Genomic DNA, 21,592 nt, shown 5'->3' with positions numbered 1-21,592 from the left:
CTGAAGCAGACAGATCACTTGAGCCCAGGAGTTCAAGGCCAGCCTAGGCAACATGGCAAAACCCTGTCTCTACCAAAAAATAATTTTTAAAACATTAGCTGGGTGTGGTGGCAAGCACCTACAGTCCCATCTCCTAGAGAGGCTGAAGTGGAAGGATCATTTGAGCCCAGGAGGTTGAGGCTGCAGTGAGCCATGATCATGCCACTGTACTCTAGCCTGAGCAACAAAGGTGAGACCCTGCCTCAAAAAAAAAAAATATATATATATATATATATAATTTCAGAAGTCTGTCTTGATAAGAACAAAAAAAGCCAACAATTTTTAAAAAAGAATTGTCCATTAATTTAAAAAGGAAGTTATTTATTAAATTTTCCTAAAGTGAAAATAACAACGTCAAAACTAAAGTGCTGAGCTAACAGACCACTAGCTACAACCTTTTGTGTATGAGTTATAATCAGTTGTGTATAGGTAATCCTCAAAAGACCAAAGGTGACGCTCTTTGAGAGGCCTCTATCCAGCTTTGCTACAGAATAATCCCAATTCCCGAAGTCATAGCAAGACTAACCAAGATGCTTACAGGCGATTCTCTGTACTACAATCTTAACATTTCTACAATAAAAGTTTTGTTGTTGTTGTTGTTTGTAGAAATGGCATCTCTACAAAGCTGTTCTGGTCTAGACCTCCCGGCCTCAAACGATCCTCCTGCTTTGGGCTTCCAAAGCACACTGGGATTACAGGCATGAGCCACCACACCTAGCCAACAATAAAAAGTTTTATGTTTCATCTACTGCTGCCAGGAAATACACAAACATTAAGACATTAAACTCCCATTTGGATTCAACTTTTACATTACTATGACTGTAGATACACCAATCCATGCAGTTATTAGCAACCTTCAGGATGCACAACAATGTTAGTTATTGAAAAGATAGGCTAGAGGGAAACATCTTTGAAAAATAGTTTTTGAGGCCACTAGAAGCAATAATAGATAAAACTTGGCATTTATGGCTCAGTCTAAAATTAAGATGAAAGGCTAGGCATAGTGGCTCACGTCTGTAATCCCAACACATTGGGAGTCCGAGGTGGGCAGATCACTTGAGGCAAGGAGCTCAGGACCAGCCTGGCCAACATGGCAAAACCCCATTTCTACTAAAAATACTAAAATTAGCCAGGCATGGTAGCATGCGCCTGTGTAGTCCCAGCTACTCGGGAGGCTCAGGGACAAGAATCCTTTGAACCCAGGATGCGGAGGTTGCAGTGAGCCGAGACAGCGCCACTGCACTCCAGACTGGGCGACACAGCGAGACTCTGTCTTGAAAATAAAATAAAGATGAAAAAACATATAAAAATATTGGCACCATTACAGTTAAGGGCCCTAAGTCAACAAATGTCTAATTCAAAAGTTATTTAGCCCTAGGCTACTACAATAGCCAAGCAATGAGTTGAGCAAGGACCTTAAGTAGAAAGGCACCTAAAGACTAGAAGGAAACAATGTTCCTTATTTACTAATTCAACATATACTGACTAAATTGTCTACTACTTGCAAGACCCTGGGCAAGCTAAGCAGCTCATGACCAGGTGGGAAGCCAATTTCATAGGGAGAAGCATACATAAATAGTACAGTAGCTTCTCTAGACAGAATGGAAAAAATTTCATCTGAGAAGTACTACAAGAGTAGGCCAGGCGCGGTGTCTCACGCCTGTAATCCCAGCACTTTGGGAGGCCGAGGCAGGCAGATCACCTGAGGTCAGGAGTTCGATATCAGCCTGGTGAAACCCTGTCTCTACTAACAATACAAAAATTAGCTGGTGTGGTGGTACATGCCTATAATCCCAGCTACTTGGGAGGCTGAGGCAGGAGAATCACTTGAACTCAGGAGGCGGAGATTGCAGTGAGCCAAGATGGCGCCACTGCACTCCAGCCTGGGCAACTGAGTGAGACTCTGCCTCAGGAAAAAAAAAAAAAAGAAGAAGAAGTGCTAGAAGAGGGAGGCAAGAGGAAGGAGGGATGACTTTTAACAGAAGTGTTTAGAGAACATATTCTGACACCAAAGGTATCTGACCTGGGTCCTAAAAACACATACATATAAGATTTCAACATGTAACTATTGTGAGTGAAAGGCATCCCAGGAAGAGGAAAAAAAAGCATACATTCAAGTAACAGCAAATACAAAATTGCTTCTATAGAATTTATGATGCACTCCAGGAGGAGAATTAACTAGAAAATTAAGTTGGAAGCAAAAATTAGAGGGACTTATATGAGAGGGTAAGCAATTGGGGGATTTTTTTTAGTTATTTATTTATTTATTTATTTTGTAGGCAAAGGGAAGCCATTCGGAGGTTTTTAAACCCATTGGAAGATTTATCATTGTAAGATAAATCATCAGATGATACTCTTAACATTACCGTGGCTTGAACAGGATAGAAATGGGAGAGCAGTTAGTACGCTATCATAGCAGTCCAGGAAGGAAATAATAAGAGCTTGATGTGGGGTGGGAGCTAGGAAAAACCTACAAAACATGCTGCAACCACTTCACTAATGATACAGTTTTAAATGTTTTGAAAACTTAATTTATCACATAAAACAAGGTTGACATTCACACTATTTCCATGAAAAACCATTCACTTCATAGGCAATGTTTCAGCATACTCAAGTGTGCTTCGTTTTTAAAAAGCTGTTAGGAATAACTAACCATATTCTACATTAAAGCTACAAAAGGGGTAATAAAGAACAGCATATGTATTTTTCAGTATTCTCAATAGAATCTCAGTATGCACAATTTCATTCAAGGATGAACATTTTAAACTCAAAAGTTTATTTCCATGGAAAATAAAGTTTGGATCAGAATTTTCTATACAACCTTATAAGACCCACGTCTCCATATAGTTATAATAGTCAACTTTTCTTAAAATTATTTTTGGACAACTCAACTCAACTTGACCAGTATTTTTCTACTAGGCTAATATATTTCAACCATAAGTGCATTCTTCATTTTCTCCCCTCCTCCCTACTCACCTCCCACCCAACAAATTCCCTTTGTATGTCTGCAAGGCAAGGTACTATATAATGCAGTATAATTCTAAGGCAGTTTGAATATATAATTCTTATAACAGGAATCTAGAATTATTAACCTTACTTTTTACAATAAAAGTACCAGTGATGTACTAAATTTCTATTCATATGTATGACAAATGTATCTAACATGCTTTACCGTTAGGGGGAAACAAAGGGGGAAAGACACAATAGATGGGTGGCAAATCTTACAAACTTTACAAAACACTGAAAAGCTGCATCTGGATTGCAGTCACAATTATAAAAGCAAATAAAGCTCTGAAATGAAGGAAAAGAAAAAAATCCTAAGTGATCATCAAGAGTGAAAAAGGTTTATTCAATATTAGTTTTTAGTACAGCACCATTTAACACTGACTAATTGAAAAAAAAAACAGGATAATTCACCGTTTGCAAGGACACAGGAAACAATTTCTACATACCTTCTATAAGACAGTTACACTTCTTCACATTTGCATGGCTCAAATCCTTTCAAACGTTTCCAAAAATACAGTCTTATAATAAACGAGGTTCCCCAATGACACACATTTTATTCTGTAGACTTAGCCATAACACGTTTTAAAATACATAAAGAATTCATCCTCGACAGAAACAAGGAGTCACAAAGGCTCTCTACTTATTCAGAATCATTACATAAAACACCATCTGTAACTGCAAACAGGGTTTGAGAAAATCTGACAGCTAATAATCATAAAATGGGGTAGACTTTAAAGGAAAAAAAAGCCAACTTTTCCATTTTGCTTTCCTTTTCCTTTCCTACCAGATACACAAAATGTCTGTAATAGCGTCAGACAGAGCTTTAAAATACAAATATAGTGCTATATATGTATACTTTACATTACGTGTATAGGAACACATATGTATATATCACATGTTCACAGGAAACAGGTTCCTTCGTTTTTGTTTTTGTTTTTTCTTTATTCTAGGAATTGAAGTTACATTAAACCCTATCCCATAAATTAAGTTAAATCATCATTAAATTAAAGAGTAATAAAATATTGCACGTAGATCTCTCTGAGCGACTATCTTCTGAGAAGGAAAACCTCAGACTAAGACCATGGCTGAATACGAACGCCCAATCCCTAAAAAAAATCACTAACCGGCGTTTGTTTCTGCAAGAGAAAAAGGGAGTCTTACAATGAATAATCACATAACTCAGTTTCAGAAGTTAACCGGGGTAAAACACAACGAACCAAATTAGACAAATGTATGAAAGGACAAGCTTTCAAGAATTCGCCCAAAGTGAAAGACTGGTTTTAACCCCGGGATATAAAACATCCTTTGCAGGTAGAAGAGTCTTTAATTGAAAAAGAAAAAAATAAAATAAAGTGGCGGGCACAAGAAAAACCTGAACGACACGCAAAGGCAAAGTAAAAAATAATGATAATTTTAAAAAGGGGTCTCTCCTCCCACCCCCACTTCCAGCCCCCACCCCCACCTTCGCAGGACAATAGGTTCAGGGTCCTAACTGCAAACTTTAAACGTGTAAACCAGAAGCAGTTTTACCGCAGCTGTAACTGCAAATCTCCTCATCCCGAACCTAGCGCACCCAGGAATACTTCTGCCCTGAAAACATCAGCAAGCTCTTGGTAAATACAAATCAGACCCATCACGAGATTCTTTTTTTTTTTCTCCCAAGTACCTGGAGGATCCATTTCAATATAAAATATCAGTTCTGTCGAATAGGGCATCATCACCTCCCTCCAGTCTGCGTCATCGCGGTCCATACTCCACACCGTATTGTACATCGCGCTGTCAGGGGCAGGTCGCCAGGAGATATATAGAAGGCATATATTTTTTATCTGGTATTTAAAAATCTAAAAATATATATCTGCAAAAGTTCCACACGGAAATGTACTTCGGGTTTTCCAACGGCCAGTACCAGTCCGGCCAAACTACCCGAACAGGGTCCTCCCCCTCTCTCCTACAGAACACAACAAAATGCCCCCGAACTTTCAAGCTATGGGCTTTTCTCCTCAGAGGATTACACAGAGGCTTGGGGGACGGAGAGCAGAGGTGTTAAAAAGCGGCTTCCCAAAAATCCTTTCTACACAGTCGCTCTCCGGGGAGAAAAGCTCCCACCGCCTCCAAATCTTTCCGCGGAAGCCACTTTGTGTCCTTCGAAGGAGGGAGAATGAAGAGGGAAAAAAAGAACACGTTGGGAGAAACCCGGGCAAGTGACAAAGGAAGGCAAAAAAGGGGGCTGGAGATTGCGTTCAAGTTTCGGGGTCCCACTGGTCTGCAGAGAGCGAATCCCCCAGAGGCCGGGACTCGGGCTCCTCTCCGGTCGGGCTCGGAACCGAAGCTGCCGCAGCCTCGGGAATGGGGCCGGCCGGAGAAGTCCAGTCAGCTCGGCTTGTCTGGGCGCTCCCGCCGGGGTGTAAGAACCAACCCGCCCGCACCAACTGCCCTCACGCTCTGCCCGGACTCCAGCCACTAGAGTTTCATTTTAACGGCGCGGAGGGGACACCCTCCCCGCCCCATGCTGCCCACCCGCTGAGGCGCCACCCAACCGCGCCGGGAGGGGGGACAGCAGGCATCACCACCGCCCCTTCCACGCCGTCCCGCCTCGATGTACCGGGATTCTGTCAAGTGCCTGAGAACATGTTCAAAAAGCTGCTCTCCATCTCGACTTTCACGTCTCCCCACCGCTCTCTAGGCTTCGGCTCCCCAATCAGCCATCCGCGCTCTCCCCCAGCCTCAATCAGAATGGTACGATCCGGGCGCTGGCCGCACTCCAGGAGTCAGTGCCGGGAGCACGCGAGCCAGGCGAGGAGGGAGTGGGGCGAGGGAAGAGAGGCAAGGTGGGTGGTGATTGGCTGAGGCCGGTTGCCGGAGCCTGGAGCCTACGTCTTTTGTCTGCCTTGCTCCTGCGAAGGAGCGGGAGACGGCTGCGCGCCCCAAGCGGGCCAATCAGGAGACAGCCGGCGCCGGCCGGTAAGGCGGCGATTGGTCAGAGCTCAGTTACTAAGCGGGACAAAGGCAGAAGGGGAAAAGAAAAGCGGAGGAAAAAAAAGAAAGAAAGAAAGGAAGAAAACGCAAACGGCGGTTACTGACAGGCTGGGCGAGCGCTCGGGGGCTCAAACTGCCTGGAGACAGGCGGGGCTCCTGCTGAGGCTTGGTCCGCCCGGACGAGTAAGGAGAGGAGCCAGGGAGGACCTGCTGGCGTGAGACGCCTCTGCCCGGTGACTGGCCGTGGGGGAGGGGAGCGGACACAGAGGGGGCGCGTTCTGTCACTTGGCGGGGTGCGCGCTCTTCTGGTCCTTAGGAGGTCTCTGGGGAGACTCCTTTCCTACAGACCTCTTCACCTTGCTGGTACAGCCCTCTCCGCACCCTTGACAAGTTGTCAAAGCAATGGTCCCCAAACCCACTTGCCACCTTACCACTCAGAGGATGTGCCCGTGGCCCCTGCAACCTTCCTGGCTGCTACCTGACCCCACTCCCTGCTTCTCCCCTTGAGCAATTGGGCATTTCTGAGGGCGGCATTTCGCAGTTCCTCTGTGCTTCCCACCCAAGGACTTTTGAACCCAGAGGTAACTCCCCACGCCTAAAATAGTGAGAGGTCTCAGCAAGCCCTCCTGCTCGAGTGCGCAAACCAATTAAAAAAAAAAAAAAGTCTTGGAATTACAGTGCATGTGTAATTTCTAAGATAAGTCACAGGTGTTGGAATCTCTCACCAAAAGGGCTCTATTCTGTTTCCCTGAGAGACCCTCTTCCTCACATACTCATTCCCACCCCCAAAGCTTAAATCTGGGAGATTGGCTTCACTATGAAAATGCTGAATATTTCCATGCATTTCAGAAACAGCTAATTAACTTGCTGGGGAACACTGAATAGCTAAAAGCAGATTTGTGTCTCCTGAAGATTGTGCCTGGAATTGCCATCCTGTATACCCTACAATACAGTCTGAGGAGGCCAAAAACTGCTCCATTTCCTCTTTACACAGGAGTAACAAAGCCCATTGTGTTTGAGTTGACAGCCTGATTTAAGCCCTAGCAAAACCTCCTACCTTGAGCATGTCTGCTATATTGATTCGCCTATGGAAGAGTTGCCACGTTTCACCCTCTACCTCCTAAGGTGGTTCTGCCTTCCTTAAAGATGCCCTGAGTTGAGACAGTTCCTGAGGGCAGACAGTCAAAATGTATATGGACTGGGTATAGAGTAACTGGTTTAAAAGGGCCAGAAAGTATGGATGGACATGGTTGAGCTAAGAAAAGACACCAGGATTCTTATATGCTTTCTTATTATTTCTGAAATCCAAATATGATTTCAACTTTGGGGCAGGACTCATTAATTATAATTTCCTGAACCATTCCTTACAGGTAGAAGATACTGGAAGATCAACTCTAATTTGTGGCTGCCTTCCCAGCAGTCTCTACTTCAGCATATCTGGGAGCCAGAAGCACTCAAGTTTGATAACTCAAAAGACAGAACAATCAGTCAAGGGTGGGTTGGTTTATTTTTGTTCACTGGTGTTCATGTGCATTCCCAAACAAAATGAGGGTGAAGAGAGAGGAAGTGTGGAAAAGATAATGGCTTTCAGATTTCCACAGCACCTTTTGCCTGGACCACTTTTCAGCATTTAGTGGTGGGGTTTCAGTTTCTAATACACAGAGCAATCACCCAGGCTTTTCCCACAGCTAAGGCTTTGAGGGATGAAGTGACGTCCAAGCACAGTATATAATCAAGTGGTCAAAGCTGACACATGGAGTAAAGCTGTGATTCAGTCTTTCCACCTAAAATTGTATGACCCAACTCTCCAACTTAAATAGACCTTTGAATATATCTCCAGAGAATAAGTGATGCAAGAGGCAATGATGAATCAAGGGGAAGCAAACTTTCTTAGTCCTTGAGCTTAAACCAGTGCCCTGCCATGGGGGAAAGCACCTGTCAGATGATTCTGGTCTTTCTTTCAGTTGAGAAATAGAAGTGAGGTTGTGATTGCTTGTCACCAAACTGCCCCAGGCTCTTTGGCAAAGGTAAAAAATGTTAGCTCGGGTGTCCTGGACCACTTCCAAGTTGGAGAATTATATTTGGCCTGGGTGTGGATTAAATTCAGCTCTAAGCACTCAAACTCCTGGGTCACAACCTGCTACTTTGGGAGCTGCTTGTTTTCCTTTGCCCTCTCCCTTTCTTTTTTTAATTTAAAGTAGTCTTAGGTAAATCATGAAATCTGCTTTCATTTATGTATCTGTGAAATAGATTTATGCAAGCTGCTTAGTTTATAGTGAAACACTTAGAATGAAAAAATATGCCACTTAAGTATTTAAGATTAATAGTACTTTTCTGTAACTCCAAATGGCTAGGATGCCCTTCGCTTTTCACCCTGGTATGGTTTTTTTCTGCAACTGTTCAAATATGCTTCATTTCTTCCTCTTTATTTCAGGGATGGATGAAATATTTCTTCTGTGCTCTGAATATAGGGTATGATCTCAGAGCTCTCTGTGCCAGCAGAATCAGTCTGAAACTCAGCCAGAAGTTCTTCATGATTAAAGGTGCCATCTGAGCGCACAATATTTTTTTAAAAGCCTTGCAAAATGGGGCCGGGCACGGTGGCTCATGCCTGTAATCCCAGCACTTTGGGAGGCTGAGGTGGGCAGATCACGAGGTCGGGAGTTTGAGACCAGCCTGGCCCACGTGGTGAAACTCCATCTATACTAAAAATAAAAAAACTAGCTGGGCATGTTGGCAGGCGCTTGTAATCCCAGCTACTCGGGAGGCTGAGGCAGGAGAATCATTTGAATGCAGGAGGCAGAGGTTGCAGTGAGCCGACATCACGCCATTGCACTCCAGCCTGGACGACAGGGCGAGACTCAGTCTCAAAAAAAAAAAAAAAAAAAAAAGCCTTGCAAAATGGAAATATACTTTTTTTTTTTTTTTTTTTGGTCACTAGCATTAGCACCAGAACTGACTTTAGACTTTGGGTAGGGATTCTACCAGCCTCAATACCTTCTTTTTCTTCTCTCACCATTTTCCCTTGACCACTTGTCTTGTGATAAAGCCCAGTCCATGCAATTAAATAAACTCATTTAACAAATATGACTCCCAGAAAGCCCTACAAATTATCAGTTGCAGATTTTTAGGGCCTCCCCAGACACTTGACTTGTAAGTAGAAGATATATCAAGTTTTGATGGAAAAGTTTGCCTTCACAATGTACAAAGAACCATGTTAGTGGATCTTCTGGAAAGACATCTCACCTGAAAATCGATAGTCATCTCTTGAGACAGCAGTGTCTAAAATCGTGATTTTCCATTTTTTCCAAATGGTATTCCTTGTATTTGGCATTTGCAATTTTTTACCTTTCCTCATCTTTCTTAGCGCTTGAATACCCATGATAGAGTTAATCATTTAACCCAAGGCACTGAGAAATTATGACATTATATGAATGAGTAGACTTCATTAAAGTGGCATTCCCCTAGATGCTGCTGAATTCCGGGGCTTAGGGGACAATGTTTGAGGCCTCACTTATACACCTCAGCATGTGATGTAGATCTGCTCTGCCTCACTCTTCCCACTTTGGGTCCTCATTTAGGTTTAGGGGTAACAAAAGAAGCAAATCTCTCTAGCTTGACATCTTCCTCACTTTTGATGTCTGCCCTTGTAGTAACACAGGGGCCAACTGGATGATATGTATGCCATTGCTGCAAACTTCCCCTCCAACAAGGCAACAGATTTCAGCTCAGCTCTCACCAGGGGAGAGAGCACAAATTAGATCCAAATGGCAGGAACAATAGTCCAGGCTGTTTCAGGAGGACAGGGCACAAACAGGGCAGGCAGCTGGTGAAGCTCTGTTACCTCATTTAATCTCCATAACCCTGGGGTGGAAGGCTGTATTTTTATTCTCATTTTACAGATGAGGAAATTGAGACCCAGAGCAATGAGGGGATTTGTTCAAAGTCATGCAGTCACTAGTAGCAGAGTCAGGATTAGAGCCCTATGTCCTGACTACCAGTTCATTGCCTTTCCCACTGCACCACACAGCCTTCCTCTCCCATTCACTCACTTAGCAAATGTTTGTTGGTGCTTCCAAACACTGAAGATACAAAAGTGAATAAGACTGAGTCCCTAACATTGAGTCCAGAATTCATAGAGGAGGGACCAACAAAGGAATAAATAATTAAAGACACAATAAGCGCTATTATCAAAAATTTGACAAAGTGTGTTGGGGGAGCCCCAAAAACAGTGCTGATCTCTAACCATGTGCAGGTGAGTAGAAGCTTCCTGGAAGAGGTGACGTTTGGCTGCCCCAGACTTGCATGCACCTGCTTTAAATGTGTGGTCCTTTACTTCTCAGTTTTCGCAATTCACAATTAACTCTAAGCCTGAAAAAGTTTCGTCGAAAGCTGATTCCATTAAAAAGTGGCAAACTCCTACTTCTCTGCATCTGATCTTACACATTGTGCTCACACAGACCCCTGTGCTGGCCTCTGCACAGCCCTTGGCACACAATGTTCAAAGTGTTTGCTTCCAGGTCTCTCTCCTATCACTCTTTAGAGTTCCTCATGTTGGACAACAGTGGTTCCTCATGGTCCTTTAACCATCAATGCCCAGCCCAAGGCCTGGCACACAGTGGGTAGCCAGTGAATATTCTTCGAGCAAATAAGCAAAAGTGCAAGTAAACTCTCCAGGAAGGCTCTGGGGAGTCTAAGTTCAAATTATCCTAGTAATCCTTTCTGTAGGTCTTCAGCTGACTTTGTTTATTTAAACGGAGGAAAAGAAAACCAAAAACTTGTACAGTTCTTTGGCTACAGGAACCAAGAGGGGCAGACAATGACCTTTCCCTCCCTCTGGCTGACCCTAGGGTCTTCACCACAGACGCTGAGTTCCGCAGCCCTTTTATTTTATCAGCTGTGAATTGTTTGCAAAATTCCAAGCAGTTTGTAGGAAATTCAGGAAAATTCAGCAGCTAGAAGAGAAACTGGTTTCATTTTCCAGCTCAGCTTTTTTCTGAAATATAACACCATATAGGGCTTTAAAGCATGCTCACTTCCTGTGGTCATTATTTCAATAGCTTTGAGCAACTTGTAGTTTATGCCTTCTTTCTGGAATGTCCAATAATTGCCCTGTAATTCCACAGGTCTCAAATCTAAAAACCATTTTATACGTTTCATTGTTAGAGGGCAATATCAGTCCAGTTCCCTTATTGGATAATTTTGGTTTAGAAAGATAAAAAGACCAGGCATGGTGGCTCACGCCCATAATCCTAACACTTTGGGAGGCTGAGGCAGGAGGATCACTTGAGCTCAGGAGTTCAAGACCAGCCTGAGTAGCATATGGAGATCCCTGTCTCTACAAAATTAAAAAAAATCAGCTAGGTGTGGTGGTGTGCTCCTGTAGTCCCAGCTACTTGGGAGGCTGAGGCCAGAGGATCGCTTTAGCCCAGAAGGTCAAGGCTGCAGTGAGCCAAGATAGTGCCACTGCTCCCAGCCTGGGCACAGAGTGAGACCTTGTCTCAAAAACAAAGTCCTGCAGCCTCCCCAAACACTTCTGCAGGGGCATCATTCTTGAAATCTGGGAAAATGGTGTGACTTCTAGGGTTTAAAGATCACCACTTGGGTAAGAAAGTATAAGCATGGAATGTAAAAGGCATGAACATGATTGTTTGTGTCCTCAGCTTTGGGCATTTGATTGAAAATGATACACTTACAGTGATTTTCTTCCAGGGTAGAGGCTACCTTCCATTCTGCTCATCTTACGCTTCTTGGAAAGTAGACATTCGGTGAAGATAACTACTATTCTCCAAACTTCATTCGGGACCCTAATCCTTCCCTGTTGATGTCAGTGTGTGAAATTCTAAATTATGTCATGGGTGTATACATTCAAAAGCAATATATTTTCAAATAAACAAAAAATATAATTGTCCATCACATATACCAAATATGCAATATGATAATTGTGCCTAAAGTAGATTAATTAAATGTTAATGGTAAACAGGAAGAACAGTTCAAAATGACAAGCTCTTTCAGTTTAATTCAACTGAGTCCCTCCCGTGGGTCAGATCTTTTGCTCAGTACCCCATAAGACACTATTTCTGCCCTTTATGAACCCACCACCTACTAAGGGAGATTTATGAGAACACTTTTGCTGACCCACGTGCTTTTTTTTTTTTTTTTTTCTTTTTGAGACAGAGTTTCACTCTTGCTGCCCAGGCTGGAGTACAATGGCATGATCTGGGCTCACTGGAACCTCTGCCTCCCCGGTTCAAGCAATTCTCCTGCCTCAGCCTCCTGAGAAGCTGGGATTACAGATGCCCACCACCACGCCTGGCTAATTTTTTCTATTTTTAGTAGAGATGGGGTTTCACCATGTTGACCAGGCTGGTCTTGAACTCCTGACCTCAGGGGATCCACCCACCTTGGCCTACCAAAGTGCTGGGATTACAGGCATGTGCCACTGTGCCCGGCCTTACCCATGTGCTTCTAAACGGACTAACTCTCCCTAAGACCATAAGATCAGGACAAGAGAATACCCATCCTCCTCGTCTTTCCTCTTCAACAGCCTTACACTCTTTCTCAGCTTCTTGCTGGCATCCTCGACTGCTGAGTATTAACCTCACACTTCTCACTGATTCTGTTCTTGCAGCATTGACTTCTGACTCTGTTCCCTAAATACAACTCACACATACCACTTGGATCCTATCTTCTTTTCCAAGACAATGGAGGAATCTAGCTCAGTATCCTACCCTGACATAGGGGCATGTGGTTGGTGTTTCTGCTGAGTTTCCCAGGACCCTGCAAACAAGAACCAGACAAATCTGTCATACCTATGAACTGCTCCCCATCTGAAATTTTTTTGAGGGACAAGAGGAATGGCGTCTCGCTCTGTCACCCAAGCTGGAATGCACTGGTGTGATCATGGCCCACTGCAGCCTTGACCTCCTGGGCTCAAGCAATCCTCCTGCTTCAGCCTCCCGAGTAGCTGGGACCACAGGTGCACACCACCATGCCTGGCTAATTTTTTATTTTTATTTTTTGTAGAGACAGGGTCTCCCTATGTTGTCCAGGCTGGCCTGAAACTCCTGGCTTCAAGCTATCCTCCTGCCGCAGCCTCCCATGTGCTAGGATTACAGGCATGAGCCACCACACCCTGTCCCCTCTCTGAAATCTTTAATAGATGACTCTCTTTGACCTATGCCAACCCCCACCATTTTTTTTTCTGGCCAAGCACAGACATTGGGGGAAAATTACCACTAATACTATTTTAATGAGCTGAATAGTGATACCCAAAAAAGATATGTCCAACTCCTAAACCCTGGAAGCTCTGAATGTGACCTTATTTGGAAGAGGGTCTTTGCAGATATAATTAAATTAAAGATCTTGAGATAAGATCATCCTGGATTTAAGGTGGATCCTAGATCTAATGATCAGTATGTCCTTATAAGAAAAACAGAGGGAGATTGGAGACATAGACATAGATGAGAAGGCAATGTGAAGACAGTAATAGAGATTGGAGTGATATAGCTATAAGGCAAGGAACACTAAGAATTGCTTGCAACCCCCAGAAACTAAGAAAGAAACATGGAGTGGATTCTCCTTCAGAGCCTCAGAAGAAACCAACCCTGCCAACACCTTGTTTTGGACTTCTGGCCTCCAAAATTGTGAGAGAATAAACTTGTGGGTTTTTTTGTTCTTTGTTTTTTGTTTTTTTGTTTTTTGTTTTTTTTGTTTTTGTTTTTGAGACAGAGTCTTGCTTTGTCACTCAGGCTAGAATGCAGTGGCATGTTCACGGCTTACTGGAGCCTTGAACTCCCAGGCTCAAACAGTCCTCCCACCTCAGCCTCCTGAGTAACTGGGATCACAGGTGTGCACCACCACACCTGGCTAATTTTTTTTTCTTTTTTGTAGAGACAAGATCTCACTGTTTCCCAGGCTGGTCTTGAACTCCTGTGTTCAAGGGGTCGTCCCACCTTGGCCTCCCAAGGTGCTGGGATTACAGGCGTGAGCCACTGCACCTGGCCGATTTCTGTTGTTTTAAGCTACCCAGTTTGTGGTAATTCATTATGGCAGCCCTAGGAAATGATACAACCACCATAATTTAATTTTTTTCAAGCACATTTTATTTTACTTTATTTTATTTATTTATTTTTGAGACAGAGTCTCATCTGTCACCCAGGCTGGAGTACAGTGGCATGATCTCAGCTCACTGCAACCTTCCGCCTCGCGGGTTCAAGCAATTCATTGCCTCAGCCTCCCGAGTAGCTGGGATTACAGGCGCCTGCCACCACGCCCAGCTAATTTTTGTATTTTTAGTAGAGATGGGGTTTCACCATCTTGGCCAGGCTGGTCTTGAACTCCTGACCTCAGGGGATCCACCTGCCTCGGCCTCCCAAAGTGCTGGGATTACAGGCGTGAGCCACTGCGTCCAGCCTTCAAACACATTTTGAAATCAATATGTAGAGATCATATAATTTTAGAATAAGGGATCATCTTTCCCAATGAATGACTGTAAGTCACATTAAATATAGTGCTTAAACCTATAAAACTTTGTCATAGACTAACTCTAGTCCTAGAAACCAGAAACCTAATCCCAACGTGAATCTTTTTAACCATTTTCTCCCAGTGTCATCAACTGTCTCTCTCCTGTCTTTCCAAAAGAGTCAGCCAGCCAAAGCCAAATCCCAGGCCAAAACAACAGTCTACTTCTGCTCTTATGCCCAGGTAGTTGGGCTTAGGTAAAGAAAACCAAGTTTACCAACTTAGCTCTGGGCTGGTCTCTGGTCATAATTGGGATTCCTTTGGCTCATTCTGTATCTGCTTATTCTGATACTCCAAACCTTCACTACTCATCTCAAGTGACTACCTTCCACTGTCAGATCAGTAAATGTGACCTCTCCTTTTACTTGACAGAAATCAACAGGCATAATACTCCCTTCCTGTATTCATCCCTTCAAAAGCCTGTAAACCTGTACCCATTCTTGCTTCCTTGCCTTCCTTTCTGAAGAAGCATGTCTTTCCTGGAGTTGAAAGCTAATCACTAGATTTGACTGGATGGCACCCTCTTCAGCCTCCTAAAACCAGTCCTACCCCCTCTCCTGTCTATCCAAATGCCTACTGGATGCCACACAAATGTTTCAAAATCATCATATCTGAGCTAGTTCCTTTTCTAGTTAGGTGACAGGGCCAGATGAAAATATAGGCCAGACAGGAAGAAAACATGTACAAAACCCCAGAGGAGAGCACATCGCTCTTTGAGGACATTGAAATTAATTACAGAGGCCGGGCGCGGTGGCTCACGCCTGTAATCCCAGCACTTTGGGAGGCCAAGGCAGGTGGATCACGAGGTCAGGAGATCGAGACCATCCTGGCTAACACGGTGAAACCCCGTCTCTACTAAAAATGCAAAAAATTAGCCAAGCGTGGTGGCGGGCGCCTGTAGTCCCAGCTACTCGGGAGGCTGAGGCAGGAGAATGGTGTGAACCCGGGAGGCGGAGCTTGCAGTGAGCCGAGATCATGCCACTGCACTCCAGCCTGGGCGACACAGTGAGACTCCGTCTCAAAATAAAAAAAAAAAAAGAAAAGAAAAAAAAAGAAAGTAATTGCAGGCTGGCCTAATGTTAAAGGAGGTAAAGGGTGGTGGGGATGAAGCTACAGGGTAGGCATGAAGAGGCTTATAAGTCAAGATAGGAATGTGTACTTTATGCTCAAGCAATGGGGGGAGTTTAGGAGTTTTAAGCAGAGGAGTGTTATGATGAGATTTGCATTTGAGAATCATCAGATTGCAAAATGGATTGAAGGGGCAAACTTTGAAGACTTGGAAAACATTGTTGCAACAACGTGGGCAAACGATCAAGAGTCCTGTGTAGATTTGTGTAGATGTGAGAGATGCTTAGGAGGTAGACAAGGCCACACTTAATGAGTGATTAGGTAACCAGCATGTCTCCACCCTAAAGAATGGACCACTCAATAATGAAATTACAGCCTTTCTTGTGGAGAATCTCTCCCTTCATTGGTAGTATTTTTCTCCTTCGCTTCTGCGTGTGATTCATTCATTTCCAGGACCTCACTGGGTAGATCAGCTAGCTCCAAGATCACTGCTAATGGGTTAACGCCTAAGGGTGTGAGTGGATCAATGACCCAGGCTGGTCAGTCAATTGCTCCATTGTAGTAGATACCTTTTTTGTGTTTATTTTTTTAATTGATACAGAATACTTTACATATTTATGGGGTACATGTGATTTTTTTTACGTATATACAATGTGAGATGATCAAGTCAGGGTATTTGGTGTATCCATTACGTTTGAGTGTTTTCTTGTTTTGTTTTGTGTTTTTTGAGACAGGGTCTCACTGTGTCGCCCAGGCTGGAGTGCAGTGGTGTAATCACAGCTCACTGCAGCCTCGACCTCGACTTCATAAGCTCAAGTGATCCCCCCACCTCTGCCCTCCCCACCACCACCCCCGCTCTTCAGTGCCAGTAGCTGGGACTATAGCACATGCCACCATGCCCAGCTAACTAAGAAAAAAAATTTTTTTTTTAGAGACAGGGTCTCACCATGTTGCCCAGGCCAGTATCAAATTTCTGGACTCAAGCAATCCTCCCACTTTGGCCTCCCAAAGTTCTGGGATTATGGATGTGAGCTGCTATGCCTGACCACCTTGAGTATTTATCATTTTTATGTGTTGGGAACATTTAAAGTCTTCTAGCTACTTTGAAATACATAATACTTGCATCTCTACTCTGCCGTTGAACATTAGAACTTACATTTTCTATCTCACTGTTAACCAACCTCCCTTCATCCCCCCCTCCCACCCACACACCCTCTCCCAGTCTCTGGTATCTATCATTGTAGTGGATACTTTTTAGTACCTCTGGCCAGTTCACCATGATGTCCCCCTTCTCAATTTGTACATGACTGTGTCCCTGGCCATAGCTGATAGGGCCTAGGCTAAATTGATTAGAGTTTCTTTCATAAATATTTGGAAATAGTACCCAAAACAAGATCTAGGCTCTTCAGGGGTTTGGACCTATAACACGGAATCAATCTCTGGAGGTATTATGGCCATGTTCACCCTGAAGGCTGAGTTGCAAAGGAAGCCAGTCTTCAGAAAGCCAAGGAAGGATGAAAGAAATGCTCTGAAAGGAGCAGAGGTGAGGAATGGAAAGAATACGAGCAGTAATCAATTTCCTGAGTATAGAGCTTCTTAAGGCCCAGCTTGGTTCCTATACTAAGGTCAGGCCTACACCTAACATTTGCAGGGCCCAGGATGAGAATATAAATGGAGAGCCATATACCATATGTCAAAATACTTGAAAGTTACAAATCAGGCCAACCATTAAATAAAAAATACTCAATCCTCGGCCAGGTGCGGTGGCTCATGCCTGCAATCCCAGCACTTTGGGAGGCCGAGGCGGGCGAATCGCAAGGTCAAGAGATTGAGACCATCCTGGCCATTGTGGTGAAACCCTGTCTCTACTAAGAATACAAAAGTTAACTGGGCATGGTGGCACGCACCTGTAGTCCCAGCTACTTAGGAGGCTGAGGCAGGAGAATCACTTGAACCCGGGAGGTAGAGGTTGCAGTGAGCCAAGATCGTGCCACTGCACTCCAGCCTGGTGACAGACCGAGACTCCATCTCAAAAAAAAAAAAAAAAAAAACACTCAATTCTCCTATCTTGCCAAATATATCTTCATGCAAACTTAGAAGACTGGGTTGAGGCTGGGCACGGTGGCTCATGCCTGTAATCCCAGTACTTTGGGAGGCTGAGGCGGGTAGATCACCGAGGTCGGGAGTTTGAGACCAGCTTGACCAACATGGAGAAACCTCATCTCTACTAAAAATACAAAATTAGCCAGGTGTGATGGCGCATGCCTGTAATACCAGCTACTCGGGAGGCTGAGGCAGGAGAATCGCTTGAACCCAGAAGGCGGAGGTTGTAGTGAGCTAAGATCGCGCCATTGCACTCCAGCCTGGGCAACAAGAACGAAACTCCACCTCAAAAAAAAAAAAAGAAGAAGAAGACTGGGTTAAAATTTAGAATTCACAGATCCTTAGAGTTCTGACAAAACATGGGGGAGATGGGAGGGAGAGAACTGACCCCTTTTTCTTCCTACCCTTGGCTCTATCCTGCACTGTGAGACTGTCAAGGGAGTCTTTGTATACATGTCCAAGCTGCTTCCATCCATCCCTGTCTTAGTCCATTTTGTGTTGCTATAACAGAATACCTGAGGCTGGATAACTTTAAAAAAAAAAAAAAAAAGATATTTATTTTGACTCATGATTCTGTTGGCTGGAAGAGTCCAAAATTGGGCAGCCACATCTGGTGAGAGCCTCATGCTGCTTCCATTCATGGTGCAGAGTGGAAGGGGAGCTGGCATGTGCAGAGATCACATGGTGAGAGAGGACACAAGAGAAAGCAACCAAGGAAACAAGGCTCTTTTAACTCATCTATTCCCATGAATTCAAGAGCTCACTCACCCCTACAGGAAGGAATTAGTATATTTGTGACCCATCCTCCTCCATGACCCAAACACCTCCCACTAGTCCCTACCTCCCAACACTGCCACGTTGGGGATCAATTTTCAACATGAGTTTTGATGGGAATAAACCACATACAAACCATAGCAATCGCCTTACAAATAGCTGTTCCTTGACCACCTCTTGGTTCTAAAGGTGCTGATACTGACAATGCTCTCCTTAGGAGAACAGATCCAGGGAAAAGGCCCATGCAGTTCCTAGAAACAGGCTAAAGTCCATTTGGGCAGAGAATTCCAGGACTCAGGATACTAAGCATAGTTGAGAAGAGGGAGGTGAAATAAGTGGAATACTTATCTGGGTGGAGAAGTACCCTTGGCCATATGGATTTCTCATCCTATGAAGAGAGGTAGGCTGAGAGAAGAGCCAAAGCAGGGCCCTCTAGACATGGGGCCCAGGGCAGGAGTCCCTCTTTTTCATGTCTAATGGGGCTGCTTATACAAATGTATTATTTATTTAAGGAGACTCCAACTACATTCTGTTACTTGCAGCCCAAGAATCCTAAGTTCCCTTTACCCTCTGAACCACTGTCCAGTTTTCTCTCTGCTCCCCAAAGATCCCAGAGTAGTACCTGGGAGAGGGCTTCCTCGTGAACTCTAATGCTGACCAAATGCGACAGAAGCAGGGATGCAGCTTTTTTCATGGGCTGTGCTATCAGTGGTAAATTATTTTGGTCAATCACTGTGACTTTCCTCACCCACTTACAGTCTATACATTTTACCTCCAGTTAGAGATTTTGAACTTAATAGGCAGCCACAAACTCTAAAAATCATACTTTATTTTATTCTTGCATCTTCTGGCAACATACTCAATATCATATCAGAGTTTAAGGGCCCTGCCTCCCATCTGATTTGGAAGTCCTCCAAAATGGGAAAGGTGTTCAGATGCTAGGCAGCCAAAAATGTCAAATGTTCCCTAAAACCTCATCGATCAGGTCTTGAAGCTATCTCCCTTGGAGGAGGCTCCAGTTCTCTCCCTTGGGAAGCCTTGAGTATTTTAGGGACAGCCCCCCTCCCCTCCATCTCTACACACACACACACACACACACACGGCTTTGGTCCTGCCCATCTCTCCTCTCTCCAATTCTATACTCATGGTTGGGGTAGTAATGATCTGCCATGGACCACACAGTCAAATGCCACCATAAGCCTGGTATTCAAGACAGGAGCTTCCTGCTAGACCTGCCTCAGAGCCTCACTCTCAGTGGCCTGAGTATACCAGTGAAGAGAAAACATCTGTACCCTCACGGACCTATAGTGGCCTCTACTAGAAGCAACCAGCCTAGCACTGGGAAACAAATGGGCAGGGACTGGAGGGAGGGTAATCTAGCACCTGACACTCCTGCTTTCTCAGAACTTACCTGTGATTTCCTACTTTTGCAGCAGGAACTCTGTTTTTTATTTTATTTTATTTATTTTTTGAGATGGAATCACGCTCTGTCGCCCAGACTTTGGAGTGCATTGACATGATCTCAGCTCACTGCAACCCCCTGCTCCAAGGTTCAAGCGATTCTCCTGCCTCAGCCTGTAGCTAGGACTACAGGTGCCTGCCACAAGGCCCAGCTAATTTTTGTATTTTTAGTAGAGACTGGGTTTCACCATGTTGGCCAGGCTGGTCTTGAACTCCTGACCTCAAGTGATCCACCTGCCTCAGCTTCCCAAAATGCTGGGATTACAGGCGTGAGCCACCACGCCCGGCCAGGAACTCTGTTTTTGTTGTTGTTGTTGTTTTGAGACGGAGTCTCGCTCTGTCACCAGGCTGGAGCGCAGTGGTGCGATCTCGGCTCACTACAAGCTCTGCCTCCCGAGTGCACGCCATTCTCCTGCCTCAGCCTCCCGAGTAGCTGGGACTACAGGCGCCCACCACCACGCCTGGCTAATTTTTTTTGTATTTTTAGTAGAGACGGAGTTTCACTGTGTTAGCCGGGATGGTCTCGATCTCCTGACCTCGTGATCCGCCCACCTTGGCCTCCCAAAGTGCTGAGATTACAGGCGTGAGCCACCATGCCCAGCCAGAACTCTGTTTTTTTAAATAGTGTTGCACCTCACTATCAGACAGATTTGTGCTAATGAAAACAGCAGATTTTCGCTCTTCCGCACTTTTCTAACATGATGCCTTCCAAACATCCATGTGGGTCAGCAATTGCTAGGAGAAGCTTCAACCAAGTAACTCACCAAAACTACCAAGGCATTGAACTCTCAAAAAAAAAAGGGAGTAAGAAAATTGACTTCCTTCTGGATTTTAAGCTGACTTCTAAATTGGCGCCCTGGATCTGCACTGATAATGCCAAGTTAAAACACTAAAGAATTTTGCAATCTTGGAAGAGTTTTTCGTAAACATTATGAATGCTTCTAATTTTTAGTGATGGAGAGGGACCAGTGTTAATAATGGAGATCTTCTCATGGCCTGTGCTTACCCACTTGATGATATTACACCTTTCACTGAGATCAAGCAAATCTACTGAAGCTGTAAAGGGACAACTTCAGGCTCGAGTCTTCCATATGGTCCAGTATCACTGTGGTATTAGCATGACTTTTCAGTTGCAAGTGACAGAAAACTAGCTTAAGACAAATAAAGGGGTAGTCTCACTTCAGGAACAGCTGAGTGGAGGTGCTCAAACAATGTTAGCAAGAACCAGACTCGTTCCCAGTTCTCCTTCCCTCTGTTGTTTCCCCAAGAGGTCACAAGGATCCTGTCAGGCAGTTCCAGGGTTACATTGCATCCAACTAGCAACTCTTTCCAGCAGAGTGCAAGTTTCTCCATATAACTGCAAAGTTCTGGAGTTGAATCTCATCAGCCTAGCTTGGATCACATGCTTACTCCTGAACCAATCAGAGTCCAGTTAGGTGGAATGTTTTAATTGGCCAGGCCTAGGTCATATAGCCACCCTTGGAAGCAGAGTGCAGGGATCAGTTGCACTCAAGCTACAGAGACTGAAAATTGGAGAAGAGCATTTCTCAAATAAAATCTGAGCAGAACAAAACATATTTACTACTCTTGAAGAACCATTGTTTGTGCTTCTCCAAGATTTTGGAGAGAGAGAGAGAGACAT

At 44.3% G+C, this 21,592-nt stretch overlaps 2 protein-coding genes across 8 annotated transcripts in view; one reads left to right on the top strand and one right to left on the bottom strand.

The window, feature by feature from the left end:
• Positions 1 to 21,592, bottom strand: part of PIK3R3 (phosphoinositide-3-kinase regulatory subunit 3) — a 134,741-nt gene that overhangs the window by 87,001 nt on the left and 26,148 nt on the right. Inside the window, exons 1-2 of one of the 7 annotated variants that reach the window (XM_513148.6) lie at positions 5,648 to 5,768; positions 4,712 to 4,821 (exon numbers count right to left, since the gene is read on the bottom strand). The exons of 1 other annotated variant lie outside the window; for it this stretch is intronic. In XM_513148.6, coding sequence (XP_513148.5) covers positions 4,712 to 4,817 — 106 coding nt within the window. In that variant the 5' untranslated portion in view covers positions 4,818 to 4,821; positions 5,648 to 5,768. Of the gene's footprint in view, positions 1 to 3,491; positions 3,604 to 4,575; positions 4,637 to 4,711; positions 4,822 to 5,484; positions 5,573 to 5,647; positions 5,901 to 6,126; positions 6,146 to 21,592 lie in introns of those variants that run through there. 5 more of the 7 variants (XM_063781251.1, XM_054666549.2, XM_016962128.4 and 2 more) reach the window with 5 other exon arrangements.
• LOC737824 (uncharacterized) lies at positions 4,922 to 11,948 on the top strand. Its single transcript, XM_063808805.1, has 5 exons — positions 4,922 to 4,977; positions 5,125 to 5,414; positions 5,671 to 6,006; positions 7,392 to 7,515; positions 11,734 to 11,948. The coding sequence occupies exons 1-5, from the start codon at positions 4,922 to 4,924 to the stop codon at positions 11,780 to 11,782; spliced, it is 855 nt and encodes a 284-aa protein (XP_063664875.1). The 3' UTR covers positions 11,783 to 11,948.

Source organism: Pan troglodytes, chromosome 1 (assembly GCF_028858775.2).
Source record: "Pan troglodytes isolate AG18354 chromosome 1, NHGRI_mPanTro3-v2.0_pri, whole genome shotgun sequence".
Lineage (NCBI taxonomy): Eukaryota > Metazoa > Chordata > Mammalia > Primates > Hominidae > Pan > Pan troglodytes.
The sequence above is the reverse complement of the archived record's forward strand: the minus strand, read 5'-3'. Positions and strand labels throughout refer to the sequence as shown.

Coding starts and splice junctions, on each gene's coding strand:
- LOC737824 (XM_063808805.1), top strand. CDS start 4,922: ATGTACTTCGGGTTTTCCAACGGCCAGTACCAGTCCGGCCAAACTACC. Junction 5,415..5,670: donor GGGCCGGCCGGAGAAGTCCA/GTCAGCTCGGCT, acceptor CAAGTGCCTGAG/AACATGTTCAAAAAGCTGCT. Junction 6,007..7,391: donor GAGACAGCCGGCGCCGGCCG/GTAAGGCGGCGA, acceptor CATTCCTTACAG/GTAGAAGATACTGGAAGATC.